Genomic DNA, 20,717 nt, shown 5'->3' on the forward strand with positions numbered 1-20,717 from the left:
CCCCTCAAACCTGAAGATACTCCAAGCAGGATTTTTAGGCTCAGATATTGTGGAAGCCACGTCCAAAATTGGGGGGAAAAACGATCAGCAGCACATTCCGAGCGCTGGGACGTGCCGGGGGGAGCATCCCTCACCTTCCAGGCTGAAAATCCTTTCTCCCAGAGCATCCACGATGTCCTTGAGCGCCGCCTCGTCGGTGACGTTGAAGAAGTGTTTGTCGTCGGGGTCGCTGGCGATGAATTTGATCTCGTTCAGAAAGGCCTCGGGGTTGATTCCTCTCCTGTTGTAATAACCCAAGACCTGGTTGGGAACAAAACGCGAGGCTTCCATGGAATTCGGATTCCCGGGAGGTTTGGGTTGGAAGGATCTTAAATCTCATCCCATTCCATGGGCAGGGACACCTTCGCCTATCCCAAGCCCCATCCAACCTTGGGCACTTCCAGCTCTGGCTCCACTTCAGCATCTCCTCTGGACCCTTTTTCCAGGATGGATAAAAACTCTTCCCAAAACCCCGTGGGGTGTCCACGTGGGAGAAGCCCCATCAGATCTGACACCGCTTTTTGGGAACAGAGGAGCTGCTGCAATTCCTCCCGGCTGGACGTTCCTCATGGAATTTGGGGTCCTGCCTGCCCCTGGTCCCGGCAGCTGAATCCCGAGCTGAGCATCCCAAAAGCAGCTCCCACCACGATGAGCTCTTGGAATGTTCCAGGAGCAGTGGAGATGGACAGGGACCTCTTGGAATGTTCCAGGAGCAGTGGGGATGGACAGGGACTCTTGGAATGTTCCAGGAGCAGCGGGAATGGGCTCTCCTGGAGCTTTGGGATTCCTGGAGCACACAAGAACCTCTTGGAATGTTCCAGGAGCAGTGGGGATGGACAGGACCTCTTGGAATGTTCCAGGAGCAGTGGGGATGGACAGGGACTCTTGGAATGCCCCAGGAGCAGTGGAGATGGACAGGGACTCTTGGAATGTTCCAGGAGCAGCGGGAATGGGCTCTCCTGGTGCTTTGGGATTCCTGGAGCACACAGGGACCTCTTGGAATGTTCCAGGAGCAGCGGGAATGGGCTGTCCTGCTATGTTGGGATTCCTGGAGCACACAAGAACCTCTTGGAATGTTCCAGGAGCAGCGGGGATGGACAGGGACTCTTGGAATGTTCCAAGAGCAGTGGGGATGGACAGGGACTCTTGGAATGTTCCAAGAGCAGTGGGGATGGACAGGGACTCTTGGAATGTTCCAGGAGCAGCGGGGATGGACAGGGACTCTTGGAATGTTCCAGGAGCAGTGGGGATGGACAGGGACTCTTGGAATGTTCCAGGAGCAGTGGGGATGGACAGGGACTCTTGGAATGTTCCAGGAGCAGTGGGGATGGACAGGGACTCTTGGAATGTTCCAGGAGCAGTGGGGATGGACAGGGACCTCTTGGAATGTTCCAGGAGCAGTGGGGATGGACAGGGACCTCTTGGAATGTTCCAGGAGCAGTGGGGATGGACAGGGACTCTTGGAATGTTCCAGGAGCAGTGGGGATGGACAGGGACCTCTTGGAATGTTCCAGGAGCAGCGGGGATGGACAGGGACTCTTGGAATGTTCCAGGAGCAGTGGGAATGGACAGGGACTCTTGGAATGTTCCAGGAGCAGTGGGGATGGACAGGGACTCTTGGAATGTTCCAGGAGCAGCGGGGATGGGCTCTCCTGGTGCTTTGGAATGCCCCAGGAGCACACAGGGACCTCTTGGAATGTTCCAGGAGCAGCGGGAATGGGCTGTCCTGGTGCTTTGGGATTCCTGGAGCACACAAGAACCTCTTGGAATGTTCCAGGAGCAGTGGAGATGGACAGGGACCTCTTGGAATGTTCCAGGAGCAGTGGGAATGGACAGGGACTCTTGGAATGCCCCAGGAGCAGTGGAGATGGACAGGGACAGTGGAGATGGACAGGGACTCTTGGAATGTTCCAAGAGCATCGGGACTTCCACCGCCCGACATCCCCGTCACTCACCGCCACCGCGTATCTGGTGACGTTGTCCCTCTCGCTGTCCTCGATCACCTTCTCCAGGTCTGGGCTGTCGTGGGACTCTCCATCTGTGATGACAATCATTACTCTCTTTGCCCCTTTCCGGCCACCTTTCCGAAACGCTTCCGAGCTGCAAGTGAAGAGATGTCCCGGGCTGCTCAGCCCCGCCGGCTCCGTGCTGGCCGAGCCCGCCCCGAGGCGTCCTTGGGGCTGCTGCCCCTCGGGGAGGAGCAGGAACCCCCGGGAATCGCTTTGGGAAGCGGATTTCCCCGCTCCTTGCAGGAAAGAGGCCAAAATTCACCCAAATCGGGTGAGGAAATGGATCTTGAGCCGGCCAGCGCAGTTCCGGCCTTGGCCCATGTGAGGGAAAATTTCCTCATCCCGGGATTTTGACAAAGCACGGTCAAAATTCCAGCGAATTTATGGAAAAGGGACACTGAGCAGGGCTGGGGACTTCGTGTGGCACCAATAATTCAGGGCCGTGCTCGGATCTGGCCAGGATCCATCCAAAACTTTTCCAAGCTGCCCAGGGCAGTGCTGGAATCGCCATTCCTGCAGGGATTTCCAAACCACTTGGATGCGGCACTTGGGACATGGTCAGTGGTGGCCTTGGCAGTGCTGGACTTGATCGTTGACCTCTTTTCCAGCCTCAAATTCCATGATTCCCAGCAGGAATACCGCTTGGGAAAAGTGCAGGAGCAAGGATTTGTCCCTGGAGAGGGAGGAGGTGGAGCTGTCCTGAGCTCCTGGGGACTCCCCGGGGATCTCCAGGACAGCTCCAAGTCCTGGAGCTGAATTTGGGGGCTGGGAGCTCCTCCCTGGGAACTTCCAGGGATAGGACACAATTCCAGAGCCTGCCCCAGCTGCAAACGAGGACGGAGCAATTTTGGGAAGCGCCGCTCGCAAAGCTTCCCCCAAATCCCATTTTCCTGCGAACCCTGGCGATTCCCCCATTCTTAAGCAGCAGGGAAAACAGAGGGGGGGGAAAAAATATGGATTAGAAGGTTTTCCTGGGAATAGGAGCGGGAGCGGGAGGGGTTTTACCGAGCGAACTCGATGCCGTAGGCGGTCCTGGTCTCGGTGCCCCCTCGCTGCTCGATGTGGCTGGCGGCCGCCACCACGTCCTGCACGGACCTGTAGTCGTTCAGGTGGAACTCATGGACCACGTCCTCTCCATACTGGACAACTCCCACCTGGGAACGACGGGAATGGCACCAGAAAGGCCAACGGGACGAGGTCCCGTCCACCGCGCGCGTTGTGAACCGCGGGGATCAACAGCCACGGGGAAAAATTCCATCGCTCATTGGTTTTTTTTCCCAAATTCCATCGCTCTTTTTTTTTTTTTTTTGGAAATTCCATCGCCCAGTTTTCTCCCTCCATGGGATCGTTATTCATTCCCAGTTTTATGGCTCTCCCGCCTGCTTTGCTCCCGAGTTTTGGGGTGATCCAGACGTGCCACGCTCCACTGTCCCAGTGTGGACCCACAGCATCTCCAGGTGGGACCAAACTGGGTTATTTGGGAAAATCTGGGATATTCCTGCCTAAATTCCTGCCTAAATCAACCCATGGTTACTCGGAGCGAGAGCATGGAGAGCTCCTTTCCGTGGGTTTCGTCCTCCCTGCTCCCACTGGGATGTGGGATCCCTCCATAGCTCACTTAGGGACATTAATGGGAGCGTTTCTTTCCCATGGGATAAGTTAAAAAATCCCAATATTTTGACAAATTCCAGCAGCTTGACAGAAAAGGGACATTGGGAATGGCCCTGGGATGACACAAACAGTTCAGAGCCTCACCTGGATCTGTCCAGGACCGATGTAAAACTTTTTCAGGATATTTATCAGGAAGTGCTGGACTTCAACCCACGGATAAATGCTATTGGATCCATCCAGAACGATGATGATGTCCATGTAGGTCTGGCATCCTGTGGAAAATCCAGGGATTTATTAAAAGTCCTCCCGCAAAGGGGCAGATTTATGGCTTCACTTCCAGCCAGGTACTTCCTCTCAGGATTTTTCGGGGGGGGAAAAAAAAAATGTGATTTCAACAATTTGGGAAAGAACTTTGGGCTCCAGCAAGGTGGGGAGAAGCCGCAGGAATCCTCTCCGCTGTGAAAAGATGGGATCACTTCCTAGGAATAACACTCGGCGGCATCATTTGGGATTCAGCTTTGGAATTTGATCCCATTTAATATCATTCCACACTTCAAAGAGGAGCAGGATCCGGCTCCGTTCCTCCCGCAGAGCCGTTCCTGATCCCCGAGTCATTCCCAGCCCTGCCATGGAACACAAGGCGGGCATTTCCTCCCTTCCCATGAAATCCTCGGCTCCGAGGCAGCCAAAAACCCCGGAGGGGACCCCAGGGCTCGGCTCCGCAGCCGGAGCAGGAAGGATTTCAGGATTTTTTCCAGTGGGGAAAATTGCTGAGGATCGTCTCAGCCTTGCGGATGTTTTACAGCATTCCTTGATGATCCTGGATTTCAGAGATTTATCGGCTGCTCTTTCACCCTGTAGGTTTTTATGGATGAAGGAATCCATGGATTGGAGTGACTGGGATCCTCTGGGTGCCTCCATCTCCATCCCATCCTGGCAATCAGGGAGAGGAGCTGACCCGGCATCCCATTAAATAAACACTCCCTAAAAATCCCTAAAATCCCAATTATCCTTTGCAGAGAGGGTGGGACATAACGAGGGAAGTGACACTGGGAATTTGATGATGCCTTTACGGCCATGATCCCGAAAATCCCATTTTTTCCAAGGCCCTCTTTATGCCCTGGGAATTTGGTGGTGGGCTCTGCCTTTCCTGCCTTGATCCCCTCCAAATCCCATTTTTACCAGCCCATTTTCCCTGGGAATTAACCAGCACCAGCGGGGTTCTGGAGCTGGGGAACCACATCCCATGGGATGAGGAGCTCCCAGGAGCAGGACAGGCTTCTGGGAATCCTTCCCAGCTCCAGGAAAGGCAGGAAACATCACTTAAACCCTCCAAAATAAAATCCCGGCTCCCAAATTCCAACATATTTAACTCCAGGTTAATGAGGGCTTTGTTTTGTGCAGTCAAAATGGGATTGAAGATGGAATCGGAGCCGGGATCGGAGCCGGGATCAAAGCAGGGATTGGAGTCAGGATTGGAGCTGGGATCAAAGCAGGGAATGAAACAGGGATCAAAGCAGGGATTGGAGCCGGGATTGGAGCTGGGATCAAAGCAGATATTGGAGCTGGAATTGGAGCTGGGATCAAAGCTGAGATTGGAGCTGGGATTGGAGCCAGGATCGGAACTGGGATCGAAGCAGGGATTGGAACCCGGATTGGAGCTGGGATCAAAGCAGGGATCAAAACAGGGATCAAAGCAGGGATTGGAGCCGGGATCGGAGCTGGGATTGAAACAGAGATTGGAACCGGGATTGGAGCTGGGATCAAAGCAGGGATTGGAGCTGGGATTGGAGCTGGGATCAGAGCCGGGATCAGAGCAGGGATTGGAGCCAGGATTGGAGCTGGGATCGAAGCAGAGATTGGAGCTGGGATTGGAGCTGGGATCAAAACTGAGATTGGAGCTGGGATCGGAGCCAGGATCGGAGCCGGGATTGAAACAGAGGTTGGAGCCGGGATCAAAGCAGGGATTGAAACAGGGATCAAAGCAGGGATTGGAGCCGGGATTGGAGCTGGGATCGAAGCAGAGATTGGAACCGGGATTGGAGCTGGGATCAAAGCAGGGATCGAAACAGGGATCAAAGCAGGGATTGGAGCTGGGATTGGAGCCAGGATCAGAGCTGGGATGGGAGCTGGGATAGGAGCTGGGATTGGAGCCGGGATGGGAGCTGGGATCGAAGCAGAGATTGGAACCCGGATTGAAGCTGGGATCAAAGCAGGGATCGAAACAGGGATCAAAGCAGGGATTGGAGCTGGGATCGAAGCAGGGTCTGGAGCCGGGATCAGAGCTGGGATGGGAGCTGGGATAGGAGCTGGGATTGGAGCTGGGATCGGAGCTGGGATCAAAGCAGGGATCGAAACAGGGATCAAAGCCGGGATTGGAGCCGGGATCAGAGCCGGGATGGGAGCCGGGATTGGAGCCGGGATCAGAGCCGGGATGGGAGCCGGGATCTCGGTCCTCACTCTGCAGAGCCGGAGCCACGGTTCTGGAGAAGCGGAAGTTGGAGTTGACGCGGGAGCACATTCCCGTGGTGTAGTAGGAGCTGCCGCACTCGTGGGACCACAGGGGGCTGCAGGCCTGGCGGGGTGAAAAAAGCAGGATTTGGTTCCGGGGATCCCTTTTCCTTTTAGTTTAATTCCATTTTACTTCATTTCACTGGATCCCGTTTTCCTTCATTTCGATTCCGTTTAATTCTACCTGAGTTTTCTTACCTTTCGTTTTATCTCCCTACGCTCCATGAACAAAAACCCACCGAGAGGAACCTCCTGGCGCCTTCCTGCCCCGCATTCCCGGATTCCCAGCCCGCATTCCCGGGAATGCCGCTCACCAGGAAGCTGCTGTCCCTGGGGTTGGTGGCCAGGCTCAGGCCCAGGCGCATGTTGTCCTTGCGCTCCGACACGTTGGACAGCGTCACCCGCCCTTGGGAGAGAGGCTGGGATTAGGGACATTCCCGGGAAATCCCAGATTCCCCCTGGAATCTCCGGAGCAACAGGGAATTGTGTGCTGAGAAAAGTCTTCACTCCGGGTTTCTGGGATTTTTGGAAGGTGAGGAAAAAAAAATTGGAAAAATTTGGATTTTTCCTTCATGAACAACCAAGGAAGGAAATTTCTTTAGGGAATGAGGCCGGGAGCTGGGGAGGAGGAAATCCCTCGGAGTGCTCAGCTCCTCATCCTGGATTCCCAGGCTGGTTGCTGATCCAGGGAAATCTGGACATTCCCGGGAAATCTGGAACGTCCCCCGGAATCACTGGAGCAGCTGGGAACTGTGTGCCGGAGAAGAATCTCTGCCGGCTTCACTCCTGGTTTTGGGGATTTTTGGAAGGTGAGAATTGGGTTTTTCCCTGGATGAAAAACCAAGGAAGGAACATTTTTTTTTGGGAATGAGACTGGGAGCTGGAAAGGGGGAAACCCCTCCGAGGGCTCGGCTGCTCATCCTGGATTCCCAGGGAATCCCAGTTTTTTCCACGGCACATCCCAGAAATCCCCCCCAGGGCAGCCCTGTCAATCCTAAATGGGATTGGTCACTGAGCTGCGTCCCAAATCCTGATCCAACCGTTCCTCTGGAAAACGCAGCTCCCCGTGGGCCAGAGCTCCCCCTTTGGGAAGCAAACTGGGAATCATGGAATTATTTGGGATGGAAGCAATTCAAAGCCCATCCAGTGCCACCTTCCACCATGCCCGGGTGCTCCAAGCCCCATCCCAACCCGGCCTTGGACACTTCCAGGGATCCAGGGACTTCTCTGGGAATTCCACCTTCCCGGGGAGGAATCCCATCCCAAGATCCCGTTTTTCAGGGATCATTTGGGTCTGGAACGCCATACCCAGGTTGAGCTTGGTGCAGTTTCCGTGGCTGTCACTCAGCACTGGACACTTGTAGACGTCTCCGGTCTTCTGCTGCCCGTTGGATTCGTACGGAGCTCCCACCACCAGCCTGCGGAAAACACGGATCCGTCAGCACCGGGACAACGGGAATGCCCTGGGAAAAAGGATTCCTCAGCCGCAATTCCCGGATTTGGGAGCGGCAGGAGGGGGTCCCGACCTCAGTGGAAGGACAGGTTCTCCTTCTCTTCCCGTTGGAGCAGCAGGAAGTTGGGAATGTGACTCTGCCACACGGAATTATGGAATTCATTCCCGTCAGCAGCAAGGAACAGATTCCTGGTGGGGAGGGAGGGCTCCAAACCCTCCTGGAAGCACCAAATCCCTTGGAATCAGCTGAGGAACCCATGGATTGTCCCTTCCCTCCACTGCCCATGGAAGAGCTTTTCCATAGGGTCATGGAATGGTTCGGGATGGAAGGGACCTTAAGGATCATCTCATCCCAAACCCCTCCATGGGCAGGGACACCTCCCACTTCATTCCCAGAACATCTCCAGGACATGGATATGGAGACACCTTCCACTTCATTCCCAGAACATCTCCAGGACGTGGATATGGAGACACCTCCCACTTCATTCCCAGAACATCTCCAGGACATGGATATGGAGACACCTCCCACTTCATTCCCAAATCTCCAGGACGTGGATATGGAGACACCTTCCACTTCATTCCCAAATCTCCAGGACATGGATGTGGAGACACCTCCCACTTCATTCCCAAATCTCCAGGACATGGATATGGAGACACCTCCCACTTCATTCCCAGAACATCTCCAGGACGTGGACATGGAGACACCTCCCACTTCATTCCCAAATCTCCAGGACATGGATGTGGAGACACCTCCCACTTCATTCCCAAATCTCCAGGACATGGATATGGAGACACCTCCCACTTCATTCCCAGAACATCTCCAGGACGTGGATATGGAGACACCTCCCACTTCATTCCCAGAACATCTCCAGGACATGGATATGGAGACACCTCCCACTTCATTCCCAAATCTCCAGGACGTGGATATGGAGACACCTCCCACTTCATTCCCAGAACATCTCCAGGACGTGGATATGGATGCAGGATTCCAGCAGAAGGAATAACAAGGAGCTGGTGGGGCGCTTCCAGCTAATCCCACTGGGATCCACAAGGAATTTTCCCCCAGAAAATCCTGGAAAAGGGAATTTGCTCCAACCCGGAGCTGTTACGAGCAGCCCTGAGCTGAACATTGGGATCTCCAGTGGTGGGTGAGGAAATTGGGAAGGAATTTTCCCCAGGAAAACCCTGGAAAAGGGGATTTTCTCCAAGCTGGGGTTGTTACGAGCAGTGGGAGATGAACACGGGGATCTCCAGTGGAGGGAAGGGATTTTCCCCAGGAAAACCCTGGAAAAGGGGATTTCCTCCGAGCTGGAATTTTTCCAAACATCGGGAGCCAAACATTGGGATCGCCAGCGGACATCGGGAATTTTCCTGCTCTCCAAAAGAAGGGAGCTGCTAAATCCCAGCACCAACTTCCAGTCAGGATATTCTTGGGACATCCAAACACTTTTCCCACTTTTCCTTGGCCACAACATTCCAACCCAGCCACCCCAAAGCAGGAAGAGCACGGGACCTAAGGAATCCATCCCTTCTTTCCAGGCTATCCCAAAAATCCTCGGCACCGTGAGCTGATGGCAACTCCTGCTCCCAAAATAAATGGGATTTTATTTTTTTTTTTAACTTCCCAAAAATCCTATGGATGCAACCGTGCCAGTCTGGACCTCCAGATAAACAGGAGCTCTTTTGTTCCACGGGGCCCTTCCCAGCAGCTGGAAAAGCCACCGGCACAGATGTTCCCTGTTAGACCAGGAATTGTCATTCCTTAAAAATGTTGCTGCTCCAAAGACAAACATCCCGTTCTTTTATCCCAAACTCAAGGAAAAGCTCCCGAATCCAAGGATTCTCATGGAAACGCTTCCTGTCTTACGGCTTAATGTGGGAATTCACAACGGGAAAGTCATCTCCAGCTGGAGCTGTCCTCAACAGCATCCAGGGAAATCTGGATTTCTGGGAATTTGCTCATTTTCCTGAGGCTTTCCCACACTCCCATGTCCATTTGGTTGTGGAGAAGAGGGAAAAGGTGGAAGGCTGGGAAAAGGAATGGGAAAACCTTGAGGATGAGGAGGAATAAAGGTGGAGGCTCCGTGGAAAACGAGGATCTCCTGGTGTAATTCCCAATTCCCAAAGAATTTCAGATGCATGGAATTCCATGAACTTCTGGGAGCAGCTCCAGCTTGATGTGCCGCCCCCCATCCCTCCATCCTGCAGGGAATCCTCTTGGAGACTTTTCCATTCATTCATGTTGGGATCACACCACCCACTCCTCAATATTCCCAAAAAGCCGGCGGGTTTGGGGTCGGATCATCCCTTTGGGATGACGCGGCAAACCCAAAGGAAAGCCCAACCATTCCCAGCTTTTTGCCGTGAATGCGGAGCGGCTGCGGAGCTCCCGAAGCCGGAATTCTTGTCTCCCAAAAAACAATGGAATGATTTTTCCCTTTTCAGTGAAATGGGAGTGATCCATCAGCTGGAGCTGTCAAATCCTCATGGAAACTTGGCAGCTCGGGAAAAAGGCTTCCACAGCTGCTTGGAAGGTGTTTTTAGGGATGCTGCTCCACTCTTACTTTCCTTGGAAAGTCGGGCTAGAAATCCTGGATTTTTCCTTCTCAAAGGAAAAAAAAAATCAAAAAAAAAATCAGGGATTTGGGATGGGTTATCCCAAATTCCCAAAAATATCCAAGTAGCCTAGCTCATCCCAAGAAAACCGGAGCATCCCGCTATTGAAGGGAGACATTCCTGGTTTTTTTCAAGCTTTCTCCCTGCCCACATCCTGGGATCATCCCAAACCTCCCGATTTTCCCCCGGATTCCCAAGAGGGAAGCGGCTCCCACATCACAACTTTGCCAAAAAATGAGGCTTTGAAAGAAAATCAGAAGCAAACAATTCCTGCCTCGCCTCCCTCTCCGTTCCCCGCTCCCGGAGAAAACAAAGGGAAAAAACCCAACAGGGATTAAGTGGGAAAAGCTCCGACTGCTCCGAGCTGCCTGAGGATGGATTTTGAACTTTCATCCCGAAAAAATAAGGAGAGCAAAAGCAGGGATACCCCAGGATTTGCTCTCCAAGCAGAGCCCAGCGCTGGGTCCTAATTCCCAGTTTTCCGGCCAGGATGGGAATGGGATGTGTCTATGCCTGCAGGGTTGAGAAAGGCTCCAAACCAGGAAAATCCAGGAATTCTGGAATGATTTGGGTGGGAAAAAGCTCGAAGCTCATCCCATTCCACCCCTGAGCTCCAGACCCTGACCCTGAACATTCCCGGTCCAAGCCCGGCCGAAGGGAAAGGGAGGAGGGGAAAGGAAAAAAGAGGGAAAAATCCTCTGGCGGGATTGAAAGCCAGAATTGTGCTGATCTGGAAAAACACTTCCAGGGGTTTCTGTTTTCCAGCTCCTGCCAGAGGTTTTCTTGGCTGGAATTCTCCCGTGGCTTGGCCGCCGCCGGAGCGCTTGGAATATTTTGGTGGAAGCGCAGAGAATTCCATCGTGTCTGCTCCCGGCTCTCCCTCCCACCCTGGGATGCAGGATCGGCTGCAGCCCACTCCATTCCCGGTTTTTTTGGGGGATTTTCCCTCTTTTTGGCCTGATTTTCAAGGAAATCATGGAATGGTTTGGGTCATTCCAGCCCCACTTCCAGAGGTTGCTCTGGAAGTTTGAACGTTCCTGGGTTTGAACATTCCAGGGACGGGGTGGCAAAAAATCTGGGAATCGACAGCGCTTCCGAGGGAGAAGGGTTTGTTCAGGGTGGGAGTGGGAGATTGGGAAAAATCGCCTGGGAAATTCCCAGGTTTCTTGGGAGTCTCCAGAGGGAAGCTGGAGATCCCACAGGACCCTGCGGACACAGATCCCAGAACGGCTCCGTGGAAAATCCCGACTGAGCCAGGAGCCACGGAAAAGCCGAACCTGGAAATGCCTCCTTAACATCCCAAAAAATGGGGGGAAAAACCGGGAATGTGGCATTCCTGCTGCCCACGGTATTCCAGAATTCCTTGGGCTGCCTTTGCTCCCGTTATCCGCTGTTTTCCGGGATTTGGGGTCCGGACACGGATTTGTCACCGCTGCCTGTCCCTGTCTGTGCCCCTCTCCAGGATTCCTTGGAAAAGGAATTTTGGGATACTCCCAGGGATCAGAACTTCCCTTTGGATAAGTGGGACATGAGGTTGGGATAGGGAAATGTCCCTTGGAGCGTCCAGCATCCCAAAAATTCCAGGAATCGGGCTCCAGGTGTCCCTCTCCAGGATTCCTTGGAAAAGGAGCTTGGAGATGCTCCCCGGGAGGAGTTTTGGGATCAGAACTTCCCTCTGGGATATGAGCTTGGGATAGGGAAAGCGGCTCCCCAGGAGCACCCAGCATCCCAAAAATTCCAGGAATCGGACCCCAGGATTCCTTGGACGAGGAGCTCTGGAATGTTCCCAGCCACAGCTCCTGGAATGACGGGAAGCACCCCGGCCAAACACTTGGAAAGGGGAGATGAAAGATGAAGGGAATTTTTTCCCTTTTTTCCCCACTCCGGCACCTCCAGGAAGATTCTTCCCAAAATTCCATGAGATTCCAGGTTGTGTTTGCCCCAGGAGCTCCCATTCCCACGAGAGCTTCCAGGTTTTAAGGGCTACACATCCCACCTGTGGGAATTCTGCTCATTATTCCCAAAGAAATCCACCCACAGCGTCCAACCTGCTGGGATTTGGGATTTAAACCCTCTAAACCCCCTCTGCCCTCCCAGGAATTCCTTATCCCAAAATTCCTCCCAGGTCATTTTGTCCCACCCAGCAGCACAGGGAGTTCCCATTTTCCCCAGTTTTCCCAAAAATCCCCAGTTTGGACGCTGGGAATGCTCCGATCCCGTAATTCCAGGTGCCCCTTTCCCTGCCTGCTCCGGGAGCGGGAAGCCGCCATTCCATGGAGCTCCGGTGGTTTTTGGGATGAATTCCAGGCACCTGTTGTCATCTTTTCCATCCCCGCTTGGAGAAGGCACCTCCAGCTCCACGGAAAAGATGGAAAAAGGGTGGAAAAGGAGGCCTGGAAACCCCTGACTGCTCTGGAAAATGCCGGAGCAAAATCAAATCCCACATGGATGAGCTTTTCCAGCCTTAAAAATCCAAGTGGGATTTTTTTTCCCCCCCGTCAGGAGTTGAATAACCCGAATTTTTTCCTCACGGATTTTCCGCTCCCTGGGATGCACTTCCATGAGTCTGGGTGGCTCCTTGAAAAGTCTGGGAAAGGGGGAAATTCCCGACTTCCAAAAATACCTGGAAAATCCAATCTGCTTGGAGCCGCTCCAGTATTCCTTTAGAAATATATATGGAAAAAAACCATAAACACAGAATTCTTGGAATTCATTCCCAAACAATTCCCGGCAGCCAAAAGCAGCATTAAAAGGCTCAGGCTGAAGGAGAGGTGCCAAAATCCTCGGATTCCGCGCTTGGAATTTGGCAGCTGGATCCCGGCACATCCACGGCCGGGATTCGGAGGGGACCACGGAGTCTCCGCTGTATTCCAGCGGATTTTGTGGAATTCTTCCGGATGGGATTGGAAGATGCTCCGCAGGAATTGGGGTCTCAGGGCATTCCCTTTCCTTCCGTGTCCTGCCAGCTCCTGGAATTCCTGGAATTATCCATCTCCTGGAATTGTTGTCCAGCTCCCTCTAAACATCCATGGATTTTTTATTCCAGAGGTTTCCGGTTGTTCCCGGGTTTCTCCATTTTTCAGCTGTGTCCACATTTTTCCTTGGAGTTTTTCCCGCTCAATTGCAGATTCCAGCAGCGCTGTCCTGACTTTTTATGTCCGTGTCCATCCGTAGGATCCCGCTGGAAAAATTCCCATTTTTCCAAGCAGAGGAACCAACAGGAGGGAAAACTAGAGGTGGATCCTGCGGAGGTTGGCAGGAAAAGTTGGGAAAAGAAGCCAGGGATGGTCTTTGGTCCTGCTTGGGGAAGCAGGAAAAAATTCCCAGTTTCCAGGGAATTCAGCCCTTGGCCACGCCATCAGTGGTGGTGGCACGGAAAAACGGGATAAGAGACCCCAAAATCCTGGGAATTGCAGCGCCTCAGCTGCAGACTGCTCCTATGGGTACAACCGGGATGAGAATATTCCCAAAATTGGGATTTTCCAGCAATTTCCCTCCGAATCCTGGGAAATGCTGAACTCCCAGCTCTCGTCCCAAGGCATCAGCCCTTCCATAGGATGCACAATTCCAACGGGAAAAATTCCCAGTCCTGGTGGAAAACAGGGCTGGGAGCCGTGGAAAGAGGGACCCCGACTTCCCAAAATTCTATGGAATGGGAATCTCAGGCTCAGGGCATGGGAGGCTTTTCCAAAAGTGGCAAAGGTTGGATTCCGGAATTCCAGGAGAATCCATTGCATTAATTACGGGATTAAGCCTGGATTCATCCACCTGGGGAGCAGATCCCAAATTCCAGGGAATCCCAGGAATTCCATGGGCTTTGGAGCATCTGGACGTGCTCCTGGAATGCACCAAAGGTCTCTGCCAACATCTGGTTGGGATTCCCTGGGATTCATCCCTGGGATCAGCCAAACCCACCCCAAATCCCAAACCTGAGCCAATCCCAGGCTCATCCCACATTCCCGATGGATATTCCCGATGGATTGATTCTCCAGGCCCCAGCTCCTCCATGGAAACTGTAAAAGCCGGGATGGCCTAGACCCAAATTCCAGATGGGATTCCAGCCCCGGGCTCCCCAAGGAATCGTGATCCATTCCCGCCCTTCCCAAATTCCCAGTATTCCCTTATCCCACCCCCAAATCCCTCTTTTTTTAAGGAAAACCTTTCCTTCGTTGTGCACCTCCAGGAGCAACCACCTCCTGGGAATTCTGGAGGTGATTTGGGGTGGTTTGGTGTAATTCCCACCGACATTCCCAGCGGAATTCCTGGTTTTCCGGAGCCCGCTCACCATTTCTTGCCGCCGATGTCGTGCTGCTGCACCGTGTATCCAAAAAAAGATTCCCGGGATCCCGCGATGATCTGCGGCCTCTTGGTGTCGATGTTGAAGGAATTCCCGAATCCTGGGGGGGGAAAAAAGGGAAGGATCCGTCAGCCAAAAAGCTGGAAAGCGCCAATTCCACACGGATGAACCGGGAATTCCGAAATCTCAGAAAGGTTCCGGCCACGGAATGATTCCAATCCCGTTCCGCTCCGGGTGCTCCCACTTGGGGTTGGATTCGGTGATTCCAGAGGCGCTTCCAACCTCGCCCATCCCGGGAAAGCTGCTCCCGAATTTTTTGAAGGTGCTGCGGGAGCAGGGATGGGTTGATCCCATTCCCATCCCAGCCAGGATGGGAATTCCAAATTCCCAAAATTCTGCTCTCCATCCTGGAGCTCCCAGGGAATATCCAGCCCTTGGGAGGGAGCTTGGAGCTCGTTTAGGATTCAGAATTCCTGGGATTCAGCCCTCAACAGCTCCTCCTGGGAATTCCCTGGAGCCAGGATGGGAAGGGGAAGGAGAAAGGAGCTCCTCCCTCTGGAATCCATGGATTTGGCCACTTCCACGGGAATCATGGGATGGGATCCATGGAAAAGGGACCCCGGCCACTCCCAAGGGTTTTCCCAAGGATCCGAAGCTGGGATTCCCATTCCCTGTGGGAGCAGGAGCTGGGGAGAGGCAGCTCCAGAGTGGGACATCCCCAAGGATGGAATTCCAGCTGGGACGGGGCGATTTTTGGGATCGGTCCTTTCCCTACGAATGCTCCGGAAAATGCTGCTTCCCACAGAACAGCGGGAGCAGGATCCACGGCATCCCAATCCCAGGAATTCCAGAGAAATTTCCTGTCCCTGGAGCAAAATCTGGGGAATTTTCTGGCAGCTCCTCCCTGTGCCTGGAGCCAGATCCAGGTGGGGAAACTGGGAAATCGGGAATCCCCCCCCGGAATGGGAATCTTGGGAATGCTGGAGATGCTATCCATGGGAACAGAGGGACAGGGCCCAAATTCCAGGATGGACACGGATAACCAGGATATCCCGGACTGCATTCCCTGAATCCTGCTGGATGCTTCATTCCAAGGAAAACCTGGGAATCCTCCCCCAGGACGGGGACAGGAGGCTCAGTTTGGAATTTCCTGGGATATGAAGGAGCGGTGGGCAGGAAAACTTGGCACTGCCGCTTCCCAGGAAAAATCCAGGCTGGGAATGTTTGGAGAGGCAGGAATGTCAGAGAAAAAGGGAATGTTTGGAATCCTGGGAACAAATCCGCTCCCGGAGCAGGGAATGGAGGAATCTGGCCACGGATCCTGAGGAAAAGGAGCTTCCAAATGATCCAGGGAGAAATTCTAGAAAGCTGGGATAAAAAAAACCGGGATAAAAAAAACCAAAAAACCGGGAGACAGGGATGAGAGCCAAGATATTTTGTGGAGCGTTGACCTCATTCCACATCCCAAAGAAATGAAAACCTCGGGAGAGAGGGAAGCTGGGATTGGCCATGGAATGATGGGAAAGGAAAAAGGGGGAAGGGCACGGGGGGAGCGCCCTGGAATCAGAGGGAATTTTGGGAATTTTGGGAATTTTGGGTTCCGAGCAAGAAATTCCAAGATCCGGAAGAGTCTTGGATGCAGAGGAAGTATTGGAGAAGGTGGGATGGATTTTCCTCTTAATTTTCCTGGATTTTGCACTGCGGAACCCCAGGCTGAGGATTTTTGGGAATGGGAACACCGGGATAAACTGGAGAATCCCATTCCATGGTTTAGGATAAAACTCCGGAAAAGGAACAGAAATATTCCATGAAATGGGAAATCTCTGGGAAAACAGCGCTGGGATTGGCTCCTGCTGGAGCATCCCAATCCCAGGGAAGCAAAAAATCTGGGAGAGAAGATTCCAAGCAATGGGTGGAACCTCAAAACTCCAACAAAACGAAAGGAAGAAAATAAATATTGGGAATATTCTAACCAGGAATATTCCAACCGACTCCGGCTGAAACGGGAATTTTAGGAGAGGTTTTCCAGGAGATTTGGGGGCTGGAGAGATTTTCCTGCTGGAAAATCACTATCCCAAAGAAGTGACCAAAAGCTCCAGGTTTTCCTTGGAATTCTGAGGGCAGGAAGCTTCAAATTCCCTCTTTTCCTTGGAGCTTCTGGAGCATCCAAACTTTTGATTTTTGTCAGGAAAAATTTTGGAAAGAAGGAAAATTTTTTGGGAAAGAAGGATGGGAATAAAATCCACCCTTCCTGCCAGGGTAAAAATCAGGATAGAAAGAAGTCCTGGAAGGGAAATATCCGGGATGGAGATGATTCCAAAGGTGCCGGCGCCAGGAAAATGGGAATAAAGGGGGGGGAAAACTGGGAGAGGGAAGGGAGGAAAAGCTGGGAGAGATGGGGGAAAACCGGGGGAAAAATAGGGGGGAGAAAGGGGAAAAGTGGGAAAAAATTGGAATTTTTTTGGGGGGGGAAGTGAGGGGAAAAAAGGGAAAAAAGGAGGGGGGGAAGGGGGAAAAAAGAGGGAAATTTCCCTGCCTGAATCCTTCGGGATTCCCAGCTGGAAAAGGAAATCTGGGAAGTGCCTGGAAGCTTTCCCGTGATTCCCAAGCCTGGTTCTCCTTCCATGAACGTTTGGGTTGGATTTTGCTGCCTTTGCCCCAAAGTTTTCTGATTCCCTGGAAGAATATCCCGGTTTTTCTTGGGCTGTCAGGAAAATCCAGTTTTTTTTTTTTTTCCCTGGTTTCTGGCACTGCTGGAGCTCGGGATGGAATTCCTGGAATATTGAGCTGAGCAAGGAAAATTTGCTAAAGGATAAAAAAAATTGGAGGGAAAAACTTTGGTGGGCTTGAATTCCTGGGAATCCAAGGGAATGCTGCCAGCTCCCGGAGGTTGTCATCGGCTGTTGGGAAAAATCCCGGGATTTGCATGGCAAGGCCGGGAATGCTGGGGATGAACAGAAGCTCAGTCATCCCGGAACATTCCTGCTTTCCCACAAAACCCTTTCCCAAAAAACGCCGCTGGAGGGGCTTTGCTACAGCGGGACCTTGTGCTTCCAGAATTCCCACAAAATCCCTGGATCCAGAAACATCCAGGGACAGAAATTCCATCCAGGGACAGAAACTCCCCAGGATGGAAATCCCTGTGGGAAAATCCAGGGATGGCAGGGGGGGAAAAAAATGGGAGAGAGGCGGGAAAAGCAGGGAATGTTTCATCTGAATCCAGGGATCATTTCCACACATCCCAAGGCAGAATTCCCAAATTCCCCACCCCACCCCTTGATGGACCAGCACCGTGTCCATGGGGGAATTTCCCGGGAATCTGGCAGCTGCCAGGATTTTTCCAGCATCCCAATCCAGAGCCGCATCCCTCCATCCCTCCATCCACACATGGATCCAATTATTCCAGGAAAAGCAGCTCGGCCACGGCTCCCTCGGCAGAAAAGGGAAAAAAAAAAATCCCAAAAAGCGCCAATCCCATAAAAACGCCGAGCAGCCTGGCGCGTTTTCCAGCAGGAAGTTTGGGAATGTTTGCAGCTGGAGGAGGCGCGAGCCGGTGGCCGAGCTCCTGGCAGTGGGAAAAGCGCTTTTTTCCCGAATTTTTTCCCGATTTTTTTCCCCCGTTTCCCGTTTCCTCCCCGCTCCTGCGGCTCCCGGCGCGGGTGGATTCCAGATGGGATGAAAGCAGGAACGGGGAGTCGCTTTTCCCAAGGAAAAAACCGGGAAAAAAAGGGAAAAATCCATCCCAGCCCCCCGGAGCAGAACGGGAGAAGCCGCAGGATCCGCTCCTGGAATTAAACTCCGCCTAAAGCCTCTCCTGAATTTAACCCCGAGCATTCCCGGTTTTCCAACGGGACGAACCTCAGGGAAGCTGCATTTCGGGAAAACGGAGCTTGCCTTCCCCCCGGTATCGGATCCTTTGGGATTATCCCGATTATTCCCGATCCTTTGGGATTATCCCGGTTAATCCCGCTCCGAGGCCGAGGAGGCACCGGCAGCTTCCCGGGAATTCCGGGATCTCCATCCCTTTTCCAGCAGCCTCCCGCTCCCGGCAAAATGTTCCCAAGAGCCGCTGAAGGTCTCTGCGGCACTTTTCCCAAGCCATTCCCGGTTTTCCTGCGGGAGTTGGGGGGATTGGGATGGGCACTCACCGGGCAGGAGGCACAGGGAGCAGGCCAGGAGAATCCCGCCGGGAATATCCATGGAATCGCCGGCTGGCCCAATCCCCGCTGCCGAGCATCGGCGGGACCGGGAGCTCCGATCCCAGATCCCGACCCTTATCCCGAACTTTTCCCGGCTCCCTGACAGCGGGAGAGCGCTGGGACGGAGTGGGAGGGACCAGGGCAGCGGGGAGGAGGGAAAAGTTGGGAATGGGGACGGCCCTTTCCAGCCGGGACACCCTTTAGGGAGCGGATTCCAGGTGGGAATTCCAACCTGGAATCAGCTGTGCCAGCCGGGAATTCCAGCCTGGAATCAGCTGTGCCCATTGGGAATTCCAGCCTGGAATCGGCTGTGCCCATTCGGAATTCCAGCCTGGAATCGGCTGTGCCCATTGGGAATTCCAGCCTGGAATCGGCTGTGCCCATTGGGAATTCCAACCTGGAATCAGCTGTGCCCATTGGGAATTCCAGCCTGGAATGAGCTGTGCCCATCGGGAATTCCCACCTGGAATCGGCTGTGCCCATGGGGAATTCCAGCCTGGAATCAGCTGTGCCCATGGGGAATTCCAGCCTGGAATCAGCTGTGCCCATCGGGAATTCCCACCTGGAATCGGCTGTGCCCATGGGGAATTCCAGCCTGGAATCAGCTGTGCCCATCGGGAATTCCAGCCTGGAATCGGCTGTGCCCATTGGGAATTCCAGTCTGGAATCGGCTGTGCCCATCGGGAATTCCAGCCTGGAATGAGCTGTGCCCATTGGGAATTCCAGCCTGGAATGAGCTGTGCCCATCGGGAATTCCCACCTGGAATCAGCTGTGCCCATTGGGAATTCCAGTCTGGAATCGGCTGTGCCCATCGGGAATTCCAGCCTGGAATGAGCTGTGCCAGCCGGGAATTCCAGTCTGGAATCAGCTGTGCCCATGGGGAATTCCCACCTGGAATCAGCTGTGCCCATCGGGAATTCCAGCCTGGAATCAGCTGTGCCAGCCGGGAGTGCCCCCCTGGAATTCCAGCCTGGAATCAGCTGTGCCCATCGGGAATTCCAGCCTGGAATCGGCTGTGCCAGTCTGGAATTCCCACCTGGAACCATCTGTGCCAGTCTGGAATTCCCACCTGGAATCAGCTGTGCCAGTCTGGAATTCCAATCCGGAACCATCTGTGCCAGTCTGGAATTCCCACCTGGAATGCCGGGCCTGTCCCGGTGCATCCCCCAGGGCTGTGAGGGGCTCAGGGGGACCCCGGTGGCACCTCCGGCCCCAATCCTCCGGGAAAAGAGGGGGAAAACTGGGAAAAAAGGCCGGGAAAACCTGGGAAGAAAAGTGAGGCGGAGCTGGGAAGAAAACAAGGGAAAAACTGAGAAGAAAGGGAGGAAAAACCTGGGAGAGAGAGGAGGAAAAACTGGGAGAAAATAAAGGGGGAAACTGGGAGAGGGGAGGAGAAAACAGGGAATGTTTCATCCCAGGGAGCGAGTTCAGCTGGACGATATCTGGGAATTCCTCATGGAATCCTGGAACGGGGAGCTCATCCCATTCCAATCCCTCTTTGTCTGGAAAAACCTGTGGATGGCAGGAATTCCTCATGGAATCCTGGAACGGGGAGCTCATCCCGTTCCAATCCCTCTTTGTTTGTCTGGAAAAACCTGTGGATGGCAGGAATTCCTCATGGAATCCTGGAACGGGGAGCTCATCCCGTTCCAATCCCTCTCCATGGGCAGGCGCCCACAAATCCCTGGATCCGAATCCCAGCGCCTCCAAATCCCACAGGACGTTGTGCTTCCGTCTCCCCTCATTCCCAACCCTCCTGCTCTGTTTTTTGGGATCATCCCAGAAGGTTTTCCGGATTTTTCCAGCTGTTCCCGCAGCAGCTCCCCGATCCCGACCTGTGGGAGGCGTCTGGCCTTGGATGCGGCTGCCTCGGGAGTTTGGGAAGAGCCAGGCTGGAAACCAGGAATGTAAACACAGGCTGGGAATGACAACAAATTCCCAAATTCCCAGATTTCGGCGCAGGAGGAGCTGGGGGCGGGGC

The 20,717-nt window shown here is 53.5% G+C and overlaps 1 protein-coding gene across 1 annotated transcript in view; it reads right to left on the reverse strand.

Moving 5' to 3' along the window:
- The window catches only part of ITGA11 (integrin subunit alpha 11), a 45,158-nt gene extending 26,313 nt beyond the window's left edge, over positions 1-18,845 (reverse strand). Inside the window, exons 1-9 of the mRNA XM_077785962.1 lie at positions 18,685-18,845; positions 14,525-14,636; positions 7,479-7,588; positions 6,485-6,576; positions 6,120-6,234; positions 3,804-3,931; positions 3,054-3,202; positions 1,995-2,139; positions 135-300 (exon numbers count right to left, since the gene is read on the reverse strand). Of these exons, the coding sequence (XP_077642088.1) occupies positions 135-300; positions 1,995-2,139; positions 3,054-3,202; positions 3,804-3,931; positions 6,120-6,234; positions 6,485-6,576; positions 7,479-7,588; positions 14,525-14,636; positions 18,685-18,736 (1,069 nt within the window). The 5' untranslated portion in view covers positions 18,737-18,845. The remainder of the gene's footprint in view (positions 1-134; positions 301-1,994; positions 2,140-3,053; positions 3,203-3,803; positions 3,932-6,119; positions 6,235-6,484; positions 6,577-7,478; positions 7,589-14,524; positions 14,637-18,684) is intronic.
- Between the last annotated feature and the right edge of the window lie 1,872 nt (positions 18,846-20,717).

Source organism: Lonchura striata, chromosome 11 (genome assembly GCF_046129695.1).
Source record: "Lonchura striata isolate bLonStr1 chromosome 11, bLonStr1.mat, whole genome shotgun sequence".
In the NCBI taxonomy this organism is placed as follows: Eukaryota; Metazoa; Chordata; class Aves; order Passeriformes; family Estrildidae; genus Lonchura; species Lonchura striata.